We start from the raw sequence: 19217 nt of genomic DNA on the forward strand, positions 1-19217 counted from the left end.
ATGGTCCCTGTCCCCCAGAGGAGGGCATCGGACCAGGCCAGTGGTCCCTGTCCCTTCCCAGTCTCCCCAGTGTCCTTTGAACCTCACAGTCCCTGTCCCCAAGGATGCGTCCCAGACCCTGCGGTCCCCATCCTTCCCCCAGGACCCCGTGGTCCCTCTCTCCATCCCCCAGACCCTGCAGTCCCCCTCCCCTCTCCCTTCCCCCAGGACCCCACCACCCTCACCCCATCCCACAGGACCCTCTCTCTGCCCCACAGCAGTTTCCAGGGAGCAGCCCTGTCCCCCCGAGGGCTTCCCAGCACCCCCACAGAACCCCCTCACTCCTTTTTTCCAGGGAAGATGCCGATCCCATGCGTCACCTCGGGGCCGGGGCCAACCATCCCCTCACCCCCCGCCAGCCCCAAGAAGGGGCGTTCGCTCAGCAAAGTCAAGTCTCCCGGTACCGTCCGGCGCCTCTCCATGAAGATGAAGAAACTTCCAGAGCTCCGGAGGAAGCTGAGCCTCCGCAGCCCCCGTCCCCGCGGCCAGGAGGGTGGCACCTCACCCTGCGAATCCCGCAAGGAATCCAGCAACGTTATCAGCCGCTACCACCTGGACAGCAGCGTGGCTTCGCGGCCGGGGCTACCACGAGCCAAAGTGGCCGGTAAAGGTGGCTACTTGAGCGACGGTGACTCCCCGGAACTGCCGGCTAAAGCCGGGGCACGTGCCGAAACGGAGGATGGGGCCAACGGGCTGGATGTGGGCGCTTTCCACCCCTACAGCTGCGGGGAGCCACCACCACGGTGCGGGCAGCACATCTCGGGCTGGTGAGCGTCCACCTCCACGGCGTGCAGGACCTGAAGCCGCCACGGACCGAAAGCCGGGAGGTTTTTTGCGTCTTGCAAGTGGATGCGGCCAACCGGGCTCGCACAGCTTTGCTGCCCTGCAAGACGGCATTCCTTGGCCTCAACCACACCTTCAACCTGGAGCTGGAGGGTGCTCAGCACCTCAAGGTGATCATCTTCTCCTGGGATCCCACCTCCTGCCGCAACCGTCTCTGCTGCCACGGCACGGTGGTCCTGCCCCACATCTTCAGAGGTACCAAGCCCCGGGGGTTGGTTTGGGTGATTTTGGTGATTTGGCACCTTGATGGCACCCTTGGGCTCTGCAGGTTACCCAGCTCAGGTCCTGCCCCACATCTTCAGGGGTACCAGGCTGGGGGGTGGGCTTGGTTTGGGTGATTTTGGTGCTTTGGCACCCTGCCCCACATCTTCAGGGGTACCAAGCTGGGGGGTGGGCTTGGTTTGGGTGATTTTGGTGATTTGGCACCTTGATGGCACCCTTGGGCTCCGCAGGTTGCCGGGCTCAGCAGCTGGCGGTGCGGTTGCAACCTCGTGGTGTCCTCTACTCCAAATTCACCTTGGTGGAGCAATGGGATAATCCTGGCGAGCGGGAGCCCCGTGTCTTCGGCGTGGAGCTGGGCCAGCTGGTGGAGAGGGAGAAGTCACCCACCAAGGTGCCCCTGCTCATCCAGAAATGCGTGGCCGAGATAGAGAAACGCGGCCTGAAGGTGAGCGGGGACTCAGGGTGACGGGTGTAGGGGGGATGGGGGGTGTGAACCCCCCCAAACTGCGGTGACGGGGTCCCCGTTGGCAGGTGGTGGGGTTGTACCGGCTCTGCGGCTCGGCCGCCGTCAAGAAAGAGCTTCGCGACGCCTTCGAGCAGGACAGCGCGGCCGTGACGCTCTCGGAACAGCTCTACCCCGACATCAATGTCATCACCGGTGGGTGCTGACCCCCTGGGGTGCCCTGCGGGTCCCCACGCGCGCCGTGGGACCACGCTGATGGCCCCACGCCGTCCTGTTCGCCCCGCAGGGATCCTCAAGGATTACCTGCGGGAGCTGCCCACGCCGCTCATCACCCCCACGCTCTACCACATCGTGCTGGAGGCCATGGCCAAGCGGGCGCCCCGGAGCCCCCGGCCGAGCGGGAGGCCATCACCCTGCTCGACTGCCTGCCTGACGTGGAGAAGGTGGGTGCCCAGTGCCCAAAATGGGATGCCCAGCACCCAAAAGAGGGTGCCCAGTGCCCCAAAGGGGGTGCCCAGCGCCAAAAACTGGATGCCCAGCACCAAAAAGGGGGTGCCCAGCACCAAAAGGGGGTGCCCAGCACCAAAAAGGGGGTGCCCAGTGCCCCAAAGGGGGTGCCCAGTGCCCAAAATGGGATGCCCAGTGCCCCAAAGGGGGTGCCCAGTGCCCCAAAATGGGTGCCCAGTGGCAAAAACCAGGTGCCCAGCACCAAAAAGGGGGTGCCCAGTGCCAAAAGGGAGTGCCCAGCACCCAAAATGGGTGCCCAGTACCCAAAATGGGATGCCCAGCACCAAAAAGGGGGTGCCCAGCGCCAAAAGGGGGTGCCCAGTGCCCAAAATGGATGCCCAGTGCCCAAAAGGGGGGTGCCCAGCGCCAAAAGGGGATGCCCAGTGCCCAAAATGGGATGCCCAGTGCCCAAAAGGGGGTGCCCAGCGCCAAAAGGGGGTGCCCAGTGCCCCAAAGAGGGTGCCCAGGGCCAGAAGCGGGTGCCCAGCACCAAAAAGGGCGTGCCCAGTGCCAAAAATGTGGTACCCAGTGCCAGAAGATGGTGCCCAGTGCCCAAAAGGGGGTGCCCAGTGCCAAAAGGGGGTGCCCCGGTGCCAAAAGGGGGTGCCCAGCACCAAAAATGGGGTGGCCAGCGCTAAAAAGGGGGTGCCCAGCACCAAAAAGGGGGTGCCCAGTGTCAAAAATGGGGTGCCCAGTACCAAAATGGGGGGACCAGCACCAAAAAGGGGGTGCCCAGTAGCAAGGGATTAATGGGGGGTCCAGTTGCCCCTCAGCCCTGGGGTCTCCCCCACCCCAAGTCGCCCCTGCAGACCTTGTTTAGCGCTGGGGCATGTCCCCCTGTCACCTCCCCCCACCCAACCCCCCCGGAGCATTTTTTGGGGGGTGGGGGGGGGGTGGGGGGGGGGTGTCTCCACATCCCCCCAGTATCCAGGGATTTCCACCTCCGCGTTCCCTGCGTGGCTCAATCCCGGTGGCACCATGGCCCATCTGCCACCACATCCCCCTTGGCTCTTGGGAGGGTGTGGGACACCCAGGTGGCATCAGTGGACGAGGTGACATCAGGGGACGAGGTGGCATCAGCAGGGACGTCCCCTGATGCCACCTCGTCCTCTGATGCCACCTTGTCCCCTTCAGGCCACGTTGACGTGGCTCCTGGACCACCTGAGCCTGGTGGCCTCTTTCCGGCCACATCCCCTGGACTCTTTGGGGAGGGTGTGGGACACCCAGGTGGCATCAGAGGACGAGGTGACATCAGGGGACGAGGTGGCATCAGCAGGGACGTCCTCTGATGCCACCTCGTCCTCTGATGCCACCTTGTCCCCTTCAGGCCACGTTGACGTGGCTCCTGGACCACCTGAGCCTGGTGGCCTCTTTCCAGCCACATCCCCTGGGCTCTTTGGGGAGGGTGTGGGACACCCAGGTGGCATCAGAGGACGAGGTGACATCAGGGGACGAGGTGGCATCAGCAGGGACGTCCCCTGATGCCCACCTCGTCCTCTGATGCCACCTTGTCCCCTTCAGGCCACGTTGACGTGGCTCCTGGACCACCTGAGCCTGGTGGCCTCTTTCCAGCCACATCCCCTGGGCTCTTTGGGGAGGGTGTGGGACACCCAGGTGGCATCAGAGGACGAGGTGACATCAGGGGACGAGGTGGCATCAGCAGGGACGTCCCCTGATGCCACCTCGTCCTCTGATGCCACCTTGTCCCCTTCAGGCCACGTTGACGTGGCTCCTGGACCACCTGAGCCTGGTGGCCTCTTTCCAGCCACATCCCCTGGGCTCTTTGGGGAGGGTGTGGGACACCCAGGTGGCATCAGAGGACGAGGTGACATCAGGGGACGAGGTGGCATCAGCAGTGACGTCCCCTGATGCCACCTCGTCCTCTGATGCCACCTTGTCCCCTTCAGGCCACGTTGACGTGGCTCCTGGACCACCTGAGCCTGGTGGCCTCTTTCCAGCCACATCCCCTGGGCTCTTTGGGGAGGGTGTGGGACACCCAGGTGGCATCAGAGGACGAGGTGACATCAGGGGACGAGGTGGCATCAGCAGGGACGTCCCCTGATGCCACCTCGTCCTCTGATGCCACCTTGTCCCCTTCAGGCCACGTTGACGTGGCTCCTGGACCACCTGAGCCTGGTGGCCTCTTTCCAGCCACATCCCCTGGGCTCTTTGGGGAGGGTGTGGGACACCCAGGTGGCATCAGAGGACGAGGTGACATCAGGGGACGAGGTGGCATCAGCAGGGACGTCCCCTGATGCCACCTCATCCTCTGATGCCACCTTGTCCCCTTCAGGCCACGTTGACGTGGCTCCTGGACCACCTGAGCCTGGTGGCCTCTTTCCAGCCACATCCCCTGGGCTCTTTGGGGAGGGTGTGGGACACCCAGGTGACATCAGAGGACGAGGTGACATTAGAGGATGTCCCTGCTGATGCCACCTTGTCCCCTTCAGGCCACGTTGACACGGCTCCTGGACCACCTGAGCTTGGTGGCCTCTTTCCACGATTTCAACCGCATGAACGCGCAGAACATTGCCGTCTGCTTCGGGCCTGTCCTGCTCACCCAGAACCAGGAGCTCCGGCATCCCGGCACCGGCACCCGCGGCTACGGCCACAGTGAGGACATCGCCAGCGCCGTGGACTTCAAGAGACACATCGAGGTGCTGCACTACCTGCTGCAGGCCTGGCCGGGTGAGCAGGGGTGGGGGGACACCTGCACCCCTCCACTTTGGGGGTGCTCTTTGCACAGCCACCAGCGGTGGGGGCAGCGGCGGTGCTGCTGTGACCCCCCTACCCCATTCCCAGGGGCTGTACTGAGACCCCCCCCACATCTCCAGTGAAGGGTCTGGGGTCCCTCCTGCTTCTCTGGTGGGTGCTCTGTGGGTCACAGCCCCACACATCTGCCCCGTGCCCCCCACCCAGGGGCTCCCCCCATCTCCAGCAAAGGGTCTGGGGTCCCCCAATTTGTCCAGCAGCTGGTCCATGCCCCGCCCCCCCCACATCCAGGGGCTTCCTGGGGGTCCCCCTGTTTCGTGCTGGGCTGCCCCCCCCATTCCCAGCAAAAAGACTGCCCCCCCCCCTCCATTTTCCCAACCCACCACCGCCACCAAACCCCCAGTGACACCCCCCCCGTCTTCCCTGCTCTCCCCGCAGCCCCCCGCCCAGCTCCAGCCCCCCAGGTTTGGGAGCGGGCACAGCCCAGTTGCCCCCAGCGCCAGCGAGGGCCCCCGCTGCGGCTGGACCTGCTGGGGGGTGCCGTGGTGGCCCGTCACCGCCCCCGGGGGCCAGAGAGCCCCCCCAGCAACCGTTACGCCGGCGACTGGAGCATCTGTGACCACCAGCTCCTGCTGGTACCCCGGCGTGGCCGCCGACGGTGACGAGGAGGAGGTGGCAGCGGGTGACGGTGATGGTGGGGTGGCGGCGCGGCGGCCACCGCCCCAGCGGACCCTCTTGGTGACAGATTTCACCCTGGGCGAGGAGCCCGAGGCGCCCTTCGGCCCCTGCCTCAGCCTCAAGGACTTCGATGCGCTCATCCTCGACCTGGAGCGGGAGCTCGCCAAGCAGATCAACGTCTGCCTGTGAGGCCGGCTGCAGCGCCCGCGCCGGGGCCAGCACCAGTGGCAGGGCCAGCGCTGGTAACGATGCCAGCGCCGACGTCAGTGGCAATGCCGATACTGGTGACAGTGCCAATACCGTCACCAGTAACAATCCCAGCACTGGTAACGATGCCAGCAGCAACGTCGGTGGCAATGCCAATACTGGTGAGTCCCGATACCACCACCAGTAACGACGCCAGCAGTGACATTGGTGGCAATGCGGATACTGGTGACAGTGCCAATACCGCCACCAGTAAAGATGCCAGCACTGGTAACGATGCCAGCAGCGATGTTGGTGGCAATGCCAATACCAGTGACGATGCCGCCACCAGTAATGATGCCAGCACTGGTGCCGATACCAGCAGTGATGTCAGTGGCAATGCCAATACTGGTGACAATGCCGACACTGGTCCCAATACCAGTGATGATGTCAGTGACTATGCCAGTACCGGTGCCAGTGCTGATACTGGTGACAATGCCGACACTGGTCCCAATACCAGTGATGATGTCAGTGACTATGCCAGTACCGGTGCCAGTGCTGATACTGGTGCTGATGCCAGCACTGGTGCCAATACCGGCAGTGATGTCGGTGGCAATGCCAACATCGGTGACGATGCTGATACGAGTGACGAAGACAGTTAACGATGCCAGCACTGACTGGTGCTGATACCAGTGATGTCGGTGCCAATGTTGATACCAGTGCCAATGCCGACACTAGTAACGATGCCAGCACTGGTGCCAATACCAGCGGTGATGTCGGTGTCAATGCCAATACTGGTGACAATGCTGATACCAGTGACAATGCCGACACTGGTGATAATGCCAGCACTGGTGCCAATACCAGCGGTGATGTCGGTGACAATGCCAATACTGGTGACAATGCTGATACCAGTGACAATGCCGACACTGGTGATAATGCCAGCACTGGTGCCGATACCAGCAGTGATGTCGGTGTCAATGCCAATACTGGTGACAATGCTGATACCAGTGACAATGCCGACACTGGTGATAATGCCACCACTGGTGCCAATACCAGCAGTGATGTCGGTGTCAATGCCAATACTGGTGACAATGCTGATACCAGTGCCAATGCCGACACTGGTGATAGTGCCACCACTGGTGCCAATACCAGCGGTGATGTCGGTGACAATGCCAATACCAGTGCCAATGCCAACAGTGGCGCTGATGCCAATACTGGTGCTGATGCCGACACTGGTAACAATGCCAGCACTGATGATGATGGTGCCAATACCAGTGCCAATGCTGATACTGGTGCCAATGCCGATACCGGTGCCAATGCCAGCACTGCTAACAATGCCAACACTGGTGCCAATACCAGTGATGATGTCGTGACAATGTCGATACCAGCACCGATGCTGACACCGGTTACGATACCAACATCGGTGACTGTGCCAACGCTGGTGACAGTGCAGACACCGGTGACGATGCCAGCACTGGTGCCAATACCAGTGATGATGTCAGTGCCCATGCCAACACTAGTGACGATGCCAATACCGGTGACGATGCTGACACTGGTGACGATGCCGCCACCAGTGCTGGAGCGACCAAAACGCAGCACTTGCCTCCAGTTGCCCTCAATTTGCACAGCGCCGAGCAGGATAGACCCCGCTGGCACCAGCGACGCTGCCGCCGGCGAGGTGGAGCCCCCCAGAACAGCCCCAGCTCTGGTCTCTGCCCCCTGCCCCGGTGGTTTTGGAGAGGGGGCGGGAGGGGTGGGGGGCAGAGGAGGGGCATGGGGCTCGCTGCCCCTTGCTCGGCTTTTTTTCTATATTTTATATGGCCAAATTTTGCCCTCAAGTGCCTGTTTGCCCCCTTGTCCTTTCCTCGGTCGACCCCCAAATTGCCCCCACCCCCCCATTATTAGGAAATATTGACAAGGGTCCCTGACCTCCATCACTCACGCTGCCCCCAACCCCCTCCCCACCACGTGTGCACCCCAACGAGGGTGACGGGGCTCCCTCCTGCCACCCGCACCCAGCCTGGGTGGCAGTGGACCCCCCCCCCCCCCCCCCCCCCAAGGGCAGGGCTGCCGGTACGGGAGCGCCGAGCTTTATTTATTACTCCAGCTTCGTGTGGATGGATGGCGGGTGCCATCACTGCAGCCTGCACCCAAACCCCCTTTTTACCCCCAAAATAAACCCACTGCCAGTGTTACAGCTGGGGGGGGGGGGGGCGCAAAATACATATCCCCCCCCACAACCCAGCCTTGCTCAGTATTAGCCTTAAAGGAACCAGCTGAATGTGAAACCACCAGTGTTAAAGCACCCAGGCAGGGGGGGCAGGTGGGCTGGGGGGGGACAGAGCTGTGTCCCCCCCCTCCCAGGTGGCCTGACCCCCTCCTGCCTTGCCCTGCCACTGCTTTGTCACCATCACCAGCAATAAATGACACAAGCTGCACAGAGCTGGCGTGACGTTGTCTCGACGGGTGGGGGTGTGGGGGTGTGTGACAGTCCCCGTAATGTCACTTGGGGGGTCCCCAGGGTGGTGGCACCTAAACGGATGGCACAGGATGGTGGGGGTGGGTAAGCGATGCTGCTTTATTGCCGGGGGGGCGGGTGGGGGACATGGTTGTCCCCTGGGTTGGGTGCACAGCACCGGTGTCACCCCACCCCCACTTTGTCCCCACCTGTTGGGGACATTCTGGGGACAGCATCGCTAGACGGAGATGGAGCCATCGCGGAAGTCGGTCTTGCCAATGAGGGCATTGACGAGGACGGGGCGGCCCTGGCGGCACGCATCCTGCGCGGCACGGAGGACGGTGTCCAGCCGCTCACGGTCCGGGCGGCCCACCAGGAAGCCTTTGCCCCCCAGAGCTTCAGCCACCGCGTGGTAGTCTGCAGGGGGGGGACAGTGGTGGCCCTGTCACCTCCCTGGGGATGTCAATACTGGGGTGACATGGTGCCACCTGGCATGGCCTGATCCTCCCCAGGGTGACACGGTGCCACCAGGCATGGCCTGATCCGTGGTGACCTGGTGCCACCAGGCATGGCCTCAGTTCACCCAAGGGTGACATGAAGCCACCAGCCATGGTTTAATCCGCCCCAGAGGGCCCTGATGCCACCAGGCAGGGCTCAATCGACCCTCAGATGACTCTGAGTCACCTCCGTGTCCCCAAATTTGGGGACAACGTGGGGGGGCAGCGCTCACCCAGGTACTCGAGGCCACACGCCACGTTGCTGCCCAGTAGGGCCACCTGCTCGCGGGCAATCTGGCTCCAGCATGCGTCGTTGCCCACCAGTGCGATGACCGGCGTCTGCAGGTGACAAAGGACACACGGCCGCCGCGCCTCAGTGCCACCCTGGGTTGGGGACAAGCCCTATTCCCCCTCCCCCTCCCCCCATTTTCAGCGCCCACCGACCTTGTGCCGCATGAAGGTGTCGAACTCCATCAAGCTGTAACCCAGCGAACCGTCACCGTAGAGGACCCAAACCTGGTGGCAGGGAGGGGACAACCACCATCAGTCAGGGTGACACGGGTGCCTGGTGTCCCCAGGGGCCACCGCAGCGCTGTACCTCCGCGTGGGACGGCAGAGCTTGGCACCCAGCGCGAAGCCGCCACCGACTCCCAACGTGCCAAAAGCTCCTGCGGCGACAACAGTTGGGGGGGTGTCACCTTTGTGTCCCCTCCGCTCCGGTGACAGTGTCCCGGGGGGAGGGGGGGGGTCCAGGGGAGTCTCACCGGGGTCCAGCCAGGAGAGGGGACGTCGGGGACGGACGATGTAGGCGGCAGTGCCCACGAAGTCCCCCCCGTCAGCCACCAGGATGCTCTCGGGGGGCAGCAGCGCGTCCAGGTGCTGCAGCAGCTCCAGGGGGTTCAGGTGGTGCAGGGGGGGGGTCGCCGCCTTCTCCCTAGGGGGGAGACCCCCCACCCGGGCAGGGAAGGGGTAGGTGGGAGCCCCGGAATAGGGGTGGCCCCCAGCCCAGCGGGAAAGGGGTTGGGATCCGCCAAAGTGGGAATGGGGAGTCCCGGCAAACTGGGAAGGGCCAGGACACGCACGGCACAGCCCAAACCAGGCCCAGATCCATGGCCCTCCCGGCCCCCAGCCCGGCCCCCAGCCCCATCCCTGTCCCTATCCTGGTCACTGTCCCCATCCCGGTCCTGGTCCCCATCCCTGTCCCCATCCTGGTCCCCATGCCAGTCCCTGTGCCCATCCTGGTCCCTGTCCTCATCCCGGTCCCCATCCCAATCCCTGTCCCATTCTCAGTCCCCATCCCGGTTCCTGTCCCCATCCCAATCCCGGTTCCCATGCCCATCCCGGTCCCCATCCCTGTTCCCTGTCCCCATTCCCATCCCTGTCCCCATGCTTGTCCCCATGATCCTCCCTGTCCCCTTCCCCATCCCGGTTCCTGTCCCCATCCCAATCCCGGTTCCCATGCCCATCCCGGTCCCCATCCCAGTTCCTGCTCTTGTGCCCATCCCTGTTCCCTGTCCCCATTCCCATCCCTGTCCCCATGATCCTCCCTGTCCCCTTCCCCATCCTGGTTCCTGTCCCCATCCCAGTCCCCATCCCTGTCCCCATTCCCACCCCCTGTCCCCATCCTGGTCCCCGTCCCGCTCACCGATTCGCCTGCTCCTTTTCCTGCTCGGCCTCGCGCAGCCGCTGCAGCCAGGGCTCGGGGCACCGGTAACCACGCAGGCTCCGCGCCAGCCGCACCACGAACGAGGCCACGTCGCCTGCCCAGACGCCCCTACATGTCGCGCCCCACACATTGCCCCCCACGCCCCCCCGACATCACACCCCATGCCCCCCCCCCCACCCATCAACCCCCCACCCATCACCCCCCCACCCCCCCTACATCACCCCTCACCCCCCCCACATCACCCCCCCAACATTACAACCCCCACATCACGCCCCACACATCACCCCCCATCACCCCCCACTCATCCCCCCATCATCCCCCCCACATCACCCTCCCTACCTCAAGCCACACATCACCCCTCCACCCCCCACAGCCCCCCCCCCCCCCATCAGCCCCCCCCCCCCCCCCCAACCCTGGGCAGGGGTCCCACCTTGCACCGCGAGCCGGGGCTCCCAGAAGACGTCGGCGTTGCGGAGCAGCTGCCCCCGGTCCCGGTTAACGGCCACGATGGCGGCGCCGCGCCCCAACACACGTCCGTAGGACAGACGGAAATCACAGACGGCACCTGGGGGGACATGGGGCGGGGGGGGGGGGGAGGGGGGGGGGGGCGGGGCGCATCATGAGGGGGACGGGGACACGGGGATGCCGCTGGTGCCCCCATCGCCCCCCCACCCCAGTACCTGCCAGCAGCACCATGTCGGCGTCCCGCAGCGCGTCGCGGCGGTTCTGGCGCAGGAGGAGGGGGCTGCCAGGGGGGAGAAGCCCCCGCGCTGCCCCCCCCAAGTAGCAGGGGATGCCCAGAGCTTCCAGCGCCGCGCTGGGGGGGAGGGCATCAGTGGGGGCCCAAAATGGCACCAAAACCACGGTGTTCGGCCCCCAAAACCACTTTGGGGCGGGGGGGGCAAACAGGCTCACGTTCGCCCCAAAAATTGGCTCATTCAGGGCCCCAAACTGGCTCAGTTTCACCCCAAAAATGGCTCTACCAAGGCCCCAACCTGGCTCAGTTTCGCCCCAAAACTGGCTCATTCAGGGCCCATAACTGGTTCAGTTTTGCCCCAAAAACTGGCTCAGTCAGGGCACCAAACTGGCTCAGGTTCGCCCCAAAAATTGGCTCACTCAGGGACCCAAACTGGTTCGTTCTGGGCCCCAGACTGGCTCAGTTTTCGCCAATAATGGCTCATTCAGGGCCCCAAACTGGATCAGTTTTGCCCCAAAACCTGGCTCAGTCAAGGCCCTAAACTGATTATTTCACCCCAAAAACTGGCTCATTCAGGGCCCCCAAAAATGGTTTATTCTGGGCCCCAAACTGGCTCAGTTTCGCCCCAAAAATGGCTCCTTCAGGGCCCCAAAAACTGGCTCCTTCAAGGCCCCAAACTGGCTCAGTTTCACCCCAAAACTGGCTCCTTCAGGGCCCCAAAAACTGGCTGTTTCACCCCAAAAGCTCAAATCTGACTCATCCCTCCCCAAAGTGGCTGATCCATGCCCAAAGCAGCTCGGCTGACCAAAAATTGCCTGATTTGTCCCCAGACCATTCACCTGTCCCCAAACTGGTTGATCTGTCCCCAAACCCAGCTCAACTGTCCCCAAACCAGTTCATCCATCCCCAGACCAGCTCAGCAGCCCCCAAACCAGTCCATCCAGCCTCAAACTGGCTCCACCATCCCCAGACCAGTTCACCCCATTCCCAGACCAGTTCACCCGTCCCCAAATTGGCTGATCTGTCCCCAAACCCGGCTCAACTGTCCCAAACCAGTTCATCCATCCCCAGACCAGCTCAACAGTCCCCAAACTGGTCCATCCATCCCCACACCAGCTCAGCAGCCCCCAAACTGGTTCCACCATCCCCAGACCAGTTCAACTGTCCCCAGTCCAGCTCACCAGACCCCAAACTGGCTGATCCATCCCCAAACCCAGCTCAACACCCCCCAAACTGGTCCATCCATCCCCAAACTGGTCTATCCATCCCCACACCAGCTCAGCAGCCCCCAAACTGGCTCCCATCCATCCCCAGACCAGTTCAACTGTCCCCAAACCAGTTCAACAATCCCCAAACCACTTCATCTGCCCCCAAACCCAGCTCAACTGTCCCCAAACTGGTCCATCCCTCCCCACTCCAGTTCAGTGCCCCCCAAATTGGCTCCACTGTCCCCAGACCGGTTCGCCCGGCCCCAAACCAGTTCACCCGTCCCCAAACCAGTCCACCCACCCCCAGACCAGTCCATCTCACCACAGCTCCTCCGCTGGCGTGGGCGGCAGCATGGCCTGGCTGCCCACCAGCACCAGTGGCCTCGTGGCTCGGCTCACCAGTTCCGCGCAGCGCTGCACCTGGGAGCAAACACCGCGGTCAGTCGCAGCCCAGTTCAACCCCAAACCAGCCCAGTTTAACCCCAGACCTGTCCAGTTTAACCCCCCCAAACTGGCCCAGTTTAACCACAAAACCAGCCCAGTTGAACCCCAGAACTGGCTCAGCTGAGCCCCCAAACCAGCCCAGTTTAACCCCCCAAACCAGCCCAGTTGAACCCCAAAACTGGCTCACCTCAGCCCCCAAACCAGCCCAGTTGAACCCCAAACTGGCCCAGTTGAACCCCAAAACTGGCTCAGCTGAGCCCCCAAACCAGCCCAGTTTAACCCCCCAAACCAGCCCAGTTTAGCCCCAGAACTGGCTCACCTCAGCCCCCAAACCAGCCCAGCTGAACCCCAGAACTGGCTCAGATGAGCCCCCCAAACCAGCCCAGTTTAACCCCCCAAACCAGCCCAGCTGAACCCCAAAACTGGCTCAGCTGAGCCCCCAAACTGGCCCAGTTTAACCCCAAAACTGGCTCAGCTGAGCCCCCAAACCAACCCAGTTTAACCCCAAAACTGGCTCACCTCAGCCCCCAAACCAGCCCAGTTTAACCCCAAACTGGCCCAGTTTAGCCCCAAACCGGCCCAGTTTAGCCCCAGAACTGGCTCAGCTGAGCCCCCAAACCAGCCCAGTTCAACCCCAACCCAGCTCAGTTCAGCCCCAACCCAACCCAGTTCAACCCCAAAACCCACCTCAACCAACCCCAACCGCCCCCAGACACCCCAAACCCCTCATTCCATGTGGGGGGGGGGGGGGGGTGTCCCCCAGACCGCACCTCGTCCTCGGTGGCCAGCGGCACCCGCATGGGCAGGGGGGTCACATCCCGGGGTTCCCAGGCTCCCGCGAAGAGGTTACGGATGTAGCTCTGGAGGTACCTACGGGGTGGGGTGGAATTGGGGGTGCTGGACCCTTTTGGGGTGCTGGGGGAAGGGGGGGTGGGGGGGTTGGGGGGTGTCTCTGCTCACCACTGCACCGCCTTCCCCCGCAGCCCCCGGGCGCTTTTGGTGCCACCGATTTCCTTCTCCACCACGTGGAAGGGGTAGAGCACGTCGATGGGCAGCTCCACGAAGACGGGTCCTAAATTTGGGGGGGGGGGGGGAGGATACACCCCAGAAGAAGACCCCCAATATCACCCCAAAACCACTTTTGGGGTTCAACCCCCCCTTCAAACACCAGCACCCCAACCCCCCCCCCCAACAAACCACACCATTGACCCGTGGCAGGGCAAAACCCCACCAAAACCCCAAATCTCAATGTTCTGGAGGTAGTTTTGGGGTGCCCCCGCCCCCCCCCTCCCCCAAATTTTGTACCGGGGGTCCCCGACTGCGCGGTAGCGATGGCACGGCGGAGGGTGGGGACGATGGCGCGGACGGTACGTGCCGTGACACACGCCTTGCACAGTGTCCTGAAGAGCGAGAGTTGGTCGATGTCCTGCAGCGCTCCCCGACCCTGCAGAGATGAGCAAAAATCAGCTTCGAACCCCAAAAAGGAGGAATTTCCCCCCAAAAATGGGGCTGAGAGGGGATTTAAGGGGGGGGTCCCCCCACCTTCTGCAGCGAGGCGGCTGCTCCCCCGATGAGCAGCACCGGTGACTCAGCCATCTGGGCGTTCTTGATGGCCGTCACTGTGTTGGTGACGCCGGGACCAGCGGTGACAGCGGCGACGCCGATGCGACCTGCAGGGAAATGGGGGGGATGGGTGGTGAGAGGTGGGGGAGGGTCCCCTCTGCACCCCGGTTTTTGGTTGGAGGTTCAGGGGATGCTTGGTTGCTCATCTTGATGGCACCCAAGTGGTGGAATTAGCTCCTGGGGGTGACATACGGTGACAAAACCCACCATGGAAGGACCTTGGGCACCCACAACATCTTTGAACCCTTCCTGGCCCAACCGGGACCCCCCCAAGATGGGGCACCCCAAAACCCTCCATCCGTTGGGTCAAGGGAAGATGTTGGCCATGGGGTCACCTTCTCCTTGCCCAATCCTCACTGGACCTGCCAAATTATCTCCTGGGGGGTGACAAATGGTGACAAAACCCACCAGGAAGAGTGTTTGAACCCTTCTTCACTCAACCAGGACCCCCTCAAAGTGGGACACCCCAAAACCCTCCATCCGTTGGGTCAAGGGAAGGTGTTGGCCATGGGATCCCTGCTCCGTATCCGCACCCGAGAGCCTGGAGACGGCGTCGGCAGCGAAGACGGCGGTGGCCTCATGCCGGGTGTCCACCACACGGATGCCCACCTTCTCGCTGGCCACCAGGATGGGGGAGATGTGGCCACCAGCCAAGGCGAAGAGGAAGCGGACACCGTGTGCCTTCAGCACCTCCGCCACCAACTCCCCACCGTGCCGGGGGCTGCGGGGGTCCACCTGGAGGGGGAGGAGGTCACCAGGGAGGGACGCACGCAGCATCACCGTCCCTACGCCGAGCCATCAGCTCCAAATTCGGTGGGTTTTTGGTAAAACGGTGGTGATGTCACCCGTATCACCCATGTCACCCTACCTTGTGCCAGAGCTGGTAGAGGAGCCCCAGGCGATGCGCCACCAGCAGCAGCGCCGCCGCCAGCGCTGCCAGGAGCCCGGTGCAGGCGCAGGCGATGCCGGCAAGGAGATCCATGGGGATGCCGGGAGCTGGAGGACGGGGCCAGGATGGGGGGAAGGAACCAAAGCGACAACGGTGAGAGAGGGTGGGGGTGGCGGGGGACGCGGCATGGCACCGCGGCGGCACCGGCACCAAACGCCGGGGTGGCCCTGGGATGGCGGCGGTGAGCCGACCCGGATTAACCAAACCCGGATTAACCAAACCCGGAATAACTGACCCCGGATTAACCAACCCCCGATTAACCAACGATGGATAATCAACCCCGGATTAACCAACTCGGATTAACCGACCCCGGATTAACTGAACCTGGATTAACCAAACCCATATTAACCGAACTTGGATTAACTGACCTGGATTAACCAAACCTAGATTAACTGACCTGGATTAACGGAACCCAGATTAACTGAACCTGGATTAACCGACCCCATATTAACTGACCTGGATTAACCGAACCCGGATTCACTACACCCAAATTAAGTGACCTGGATTAACCAACCCCGGATTAGCTGAACCCAGATTAACCGACCCCAGATTAACCAAACCCAGATTAACTAACCTGGATTAACCAAACCTGGATTAACCGACCCCGGATTAACCAAATTGGATTAACTGACCCCGTATTAACTAACCTGGATTAACCAAACCCAGATTAACTGACCTGGATTAACTGACCCCGGATTAACTGACCTGGATTAACCAAACCCAGATTCACCGAACCCGGATTAACTGACCTGGATTAACCAAACCTGGATTAACCAAACCCCGATTAACTGACCTGGATTAACCAAACCGGGATTAACCAACCCCGGATTAACTGACCTGGATTAACCAAACCCAGACTAACCAACCCCGGATTAACCAAACCTGGATTAACCAACCCCGGATTAACCAAACCTGGATTCACCAAACCCGGATTAACTGACCTGGATTAACTGAACCCGGATTAACCGACTGCAGATTAACCGAACGCAATGAACTGAACATGGTTTAATCAAACCCAGTTTAATGGAGCTCAGTTTAATTGAACCCGGTTTAATGAAGTTTGGTTTAATTGAACCTGGTTTAATGGTGCTCAATTTAATTGAACCCAGTTTAATTGACCTGAGAAACTGAATCCAGTTTAATTTAAACTGGTGAATTGGAGATAGTTTAATTGACCCCAGTGAACCCCGATTAACTGAACCCCGTTTAATTGAAGCTGCAAACCTGAACCCACATTAATTGATCCCGATTAATTGAATGCTGTTTCATGGAACCCGGTTTCATCGACCCTAATAAAGTGAACCCAGTTTAATTGAACTGGTGAATTGGACCTGGTTTAATTGACCACAGTGAACCCCGATTAATTGAACCCAGTTTAATTGAATCCGATAAACTGAACCTGGTTTAATTGAACCTTGTTTCATGGAACCCGGTTTAATTGACCCCAATAAAGTGAACCCAGTTTAATTGAACCTTTTAAACTGGGCCCAGTTTAATTGACCTCAGTGAACCCTGTTTAATTGAATCCGGTTTAATTGACCCCAGCGAACCCCCTTTAATCAACCCTGGTTTAATTAGACCCGGTTCAGCCAAAACCGGATAATTAAAACCAGTTTAACTGCACCCAGAGCCGGGTCAGCCCTAGTGCCAGCTCATTTGCATAATTAGCACCTAATGAGGAGGGCATCAGTCTGGGGTGACTCTTGGCAGGGGCATAAGGACCTGGGGGGGGGGTGGGGGGGGGTTGGGGGGGGGGTATTAAATCCTGGCTTCAGCCACTTCCCAGGCCCGGAGCTGCTCCAGGCGCCAGATTTTTTCCTTAAATCCCAACTTCCCCCTTCTGTGGCTTAAAAAAAGATGGAATGGGGCAAAAATGGCGCAAATTGGGCCAAATAACCTACTTTGGGGGATTCTGCGGTGCCCCTGCCCCCCAGGGCTGCTGTGTCCCCCCCCCATGGCCACATTGTCCCTGCTACCCCCCCCACCCCGCCAGGGCCACATTGTCCCTGCTGCCCCCCCCAAGGACCACCCTGACCCAGCTGCCCTCCCCCCACCCAGGGCCAAACCCCCCCCCCAAGGGCCACCCTGACCCAGCTGCCCCCTCCCCCAGGGCCACCCTGTCCCTGCTGCCCCCCCCTCCAGGGCTATCCTGACCCAGCTGCCCTCCCCCCACCCAGGGCCAAACCCCCCCCCCCCCAAGGGCCACCCTGACCCAGATGCCCCCTCCCCCAGGGCCACCCTGTCCCTGCTGCCCCCCCCTCCAGGGCTACCCTGACCCAGCTGCCCTCCCCCCACCCAGGGCCAAACCCCCCCCAAGGGCCACCCTGACCCAGCTGCCCCCCCCTCCAGGGCTACCCTGACCCAGCTGCCCTCCCCCCACCCAGGGCCAAACCCCCCCCCCAAGGGCCACCCTGACCCAGCTGCCCCCTCCCCCAGGGCCACCCTGTCCCTGCTGCCCCCCCCTCCAGGGCTACCCTGACCCAGCTGCCCCGCCCCTAGGACCACCCTGTCCCAACTGCCCCCCCCCCCCTCCGCCCCCGCTGTCCCCTCTCCCCCCCCTGCGGCCACCCGTGTCCTGATTGTCACTGCAGCCACCTCTGTCCTTACTGCCCGTCCCCCCCCCCGTGCCTGTGACACCCCAGGGACACACACCCCCCCCCAACCCACTCCTCACTCAGGGCCCCCCATTACTCTGCCGCCCCCAGACCCCATGCACCCCCCCCCTTCATGACCCCCCCAAGACCCTGCCCCCCCCAGGGTGGCCCCCCTGTCCCACACCCGCCCCCCCCCCCCGGGGGGGTCCCTCCATTCCCACGCTCCTCCCCTCGAGACCCCTCCTGTTCCCACGACCACGCCCCTCCCCCAGCCCCGTGACCCCCCCCGGGGTTCCCCCAGCCCCGTGCCCCACCCCCGGGGGCGCGGGGTCAGCCCCCCCGTCCCGCAGCCACCTGCCCTTCCCGGAAGCACCGCGCCTCGCAGCCACGCCCCCACCTGGCGGCCCCGCCCCACAAGCCCCGCCCCCGGTTACGCCCCCCCCGCGGTACCGCCTGGGGGGTGGGGGGTCCGCGGCCCCGCGTGCCACCGCCTCAGTCACGTGACGCGGTTTTCCGGTACCCGCCCCCTCATCCGGCGGGCGCTCTGACGTCACTCCTCCGCGCGCCGCCGCGCAGCTGGGAGCGTTGATTGGGCGCCTGGCGGGGAGGGGCGGGGCCGGGACAAGGGGGCGGGGCCAGGGGCAGGACGGGGCCTGGAAGGAGTCCCCCGGGGGGGGAGTTACAGGGTGGTCTCACTTGGCGGTGGGGGGGGTGTGTGGCTCCTGTTTCGGGGGGGTTTCACGGGGGGGGCTCCCGGGGGGCCATAGAGGGGTGTTTCCCATGGGGTCCCATTTCGGGGGGGTTTCGTATGGGGGGGGGCTGTCATGGGGGGGCTCCAATGAGGGTCCTGTTTCACGAGGAGGGGGCTCAGCTGGGGGGGGATCTCTGGAGGTGGGGGGGTGTCTCCTGTGGGGGTCCGATTTCAGGGGGTCTCACGGGGGGGGGGGCTTACCTAGCGGGTGGGTCTCCTATGGAGGGGGGCCACCAATGAGGGTCCCATTTCAGGCGGTTTCACAGTGGCAGGGAGGGTGTCTCCCATAGGGGGGGTCTCCCATGAGGGTCCCATTTCGAGGGGCTTCATGGGGGGGGGCTCAGTTAGTGGGGGGGTCTCTCATGGTGGGGTGTCTCCCATGGGGGTCCCATTTCCTGGGGTTTCACGTGGGGGGGGGGTCTTCCATGGGGGATGTTTCACATGGGGGAGGTCTCCCATGGGGGGGGTGTCTCCTATGGGGGTCCCATTTCATGTGGTTTCACGGGGGGGGCTCAGTTACTGGGGGGGGTCTCCCATGGCGGGGGGTGGGGGTATAACAAAGGAGGTGGTCTCCCATAGGCCATTATGGGGAGGGGGTCTCTCATGGGGGTGGGTCTCCCGTGGGGGGGGTCTCCGATGGGGGTTTGTCTCCCATGGGGGTCCCATTTCATGGGATTTCACTG

The 19217-nt window shown here is 62.6% G+C and overlaps 2 protein-coding genes across 8 annotated transcripts in view; one reads left to right on the forward strand and one right to left on the reverse strand.

Annotated features, from left to right (window-relative positions):
• Positions 1–8090, forward strand: part of SYDE1 (synapse defective Rho GTPase homolog 1) — a gene marked incomplete at its 5' end in the record, with an annotated part of 17612 nt that extends 9522 nt beyond the window's left edge. The window contains 9 exon segments of the mRNA XM_056325850.1: positions 335–796; positions 799–1077; positions 1335–1549; positions 1636–1762; positions 1854–1949; positions 1952–2010; positions 4525–4762; positions 5225–5429; positions 5431–8090. Coding sequence (XP_056181825.1) covers positions 335–796; positions 799–1077; positions 1335–1549; positions 1636–1762; positions 1854–1949; positions 1952–2010; positions 4525–4762; positions 5225–5429; positions 5431–5653 — 1904 coding nt within the window.
• Positions 8091–8207: 117 nt separating this feature from the next.
• Positions 8208–18411, reverse strand: ILVBL (ilvB acetolactate synthase like). Of its 7 annotated transcripts, XM_056325877.1 has the most exons (16): positions 16861–16891; positions 15109–15236; positions 14774–14975; positions 14160–14287; positions 13923–14061; positions 13578–13689; positions 13388–13487; positions 12496–12593; positions 10949–11085; positions 10699–10833; positions 10248–10362; positions 9367–9536; positions 9188–9270; positions 9047–9118; positions 8836–8941; positions 8208–8522 (listed from the first exon to the last, which is right to left on the reverse strand). In XM_056325877.1, exons 1-16 carry the CDS (start codon positions 16874–16876, stop codon positions 8344–8346), a joined length of 1920 nt encoding a protein of 639 aa, XP_056181852.1. In that variant the 5' UTR covers positions 16877–16891; the 3' UTR covers positions 8208–8343. The 7 variants fall into 7 exon arrangements, with proteins under 7 accessions (XP_056181852.1, XP_056181847.1, XP_056181848.1 ...); XM_056325872.1 differs by lacking the exons at positions 8208–8522; positions 16861–16891 and adding an exon at positions 18181–18411 and having other exon boundaries at positions 8831–8941; positions 9201–9270; XM_056325873.1 differs by lacking the exons at positions 8208–8522; positions 16861–16891 and adding an exon at positions 18234–18299 and having other exon boundaries at positions 8831–8941; positions 9201–9270.
• Between the last annotated feature and the right edge of the window lie 806 nt (positions 18412–19217).

Source organism: Falco biarmicus (assembly GCF_023638135.1).
Source record: "Falco biarmicus isolate bFalBia1 chromosome 13 unlocalized genomic scaffold, bFalBia1.pri SUPER_13_unloc_1, whole genome shotgun sequence".
Taxonomy (NCBI): Eukaryota; Metazoa; Chordata; class Aves; order Falconiformes; family Falconidae; genus Falco; species Falco biarmicus.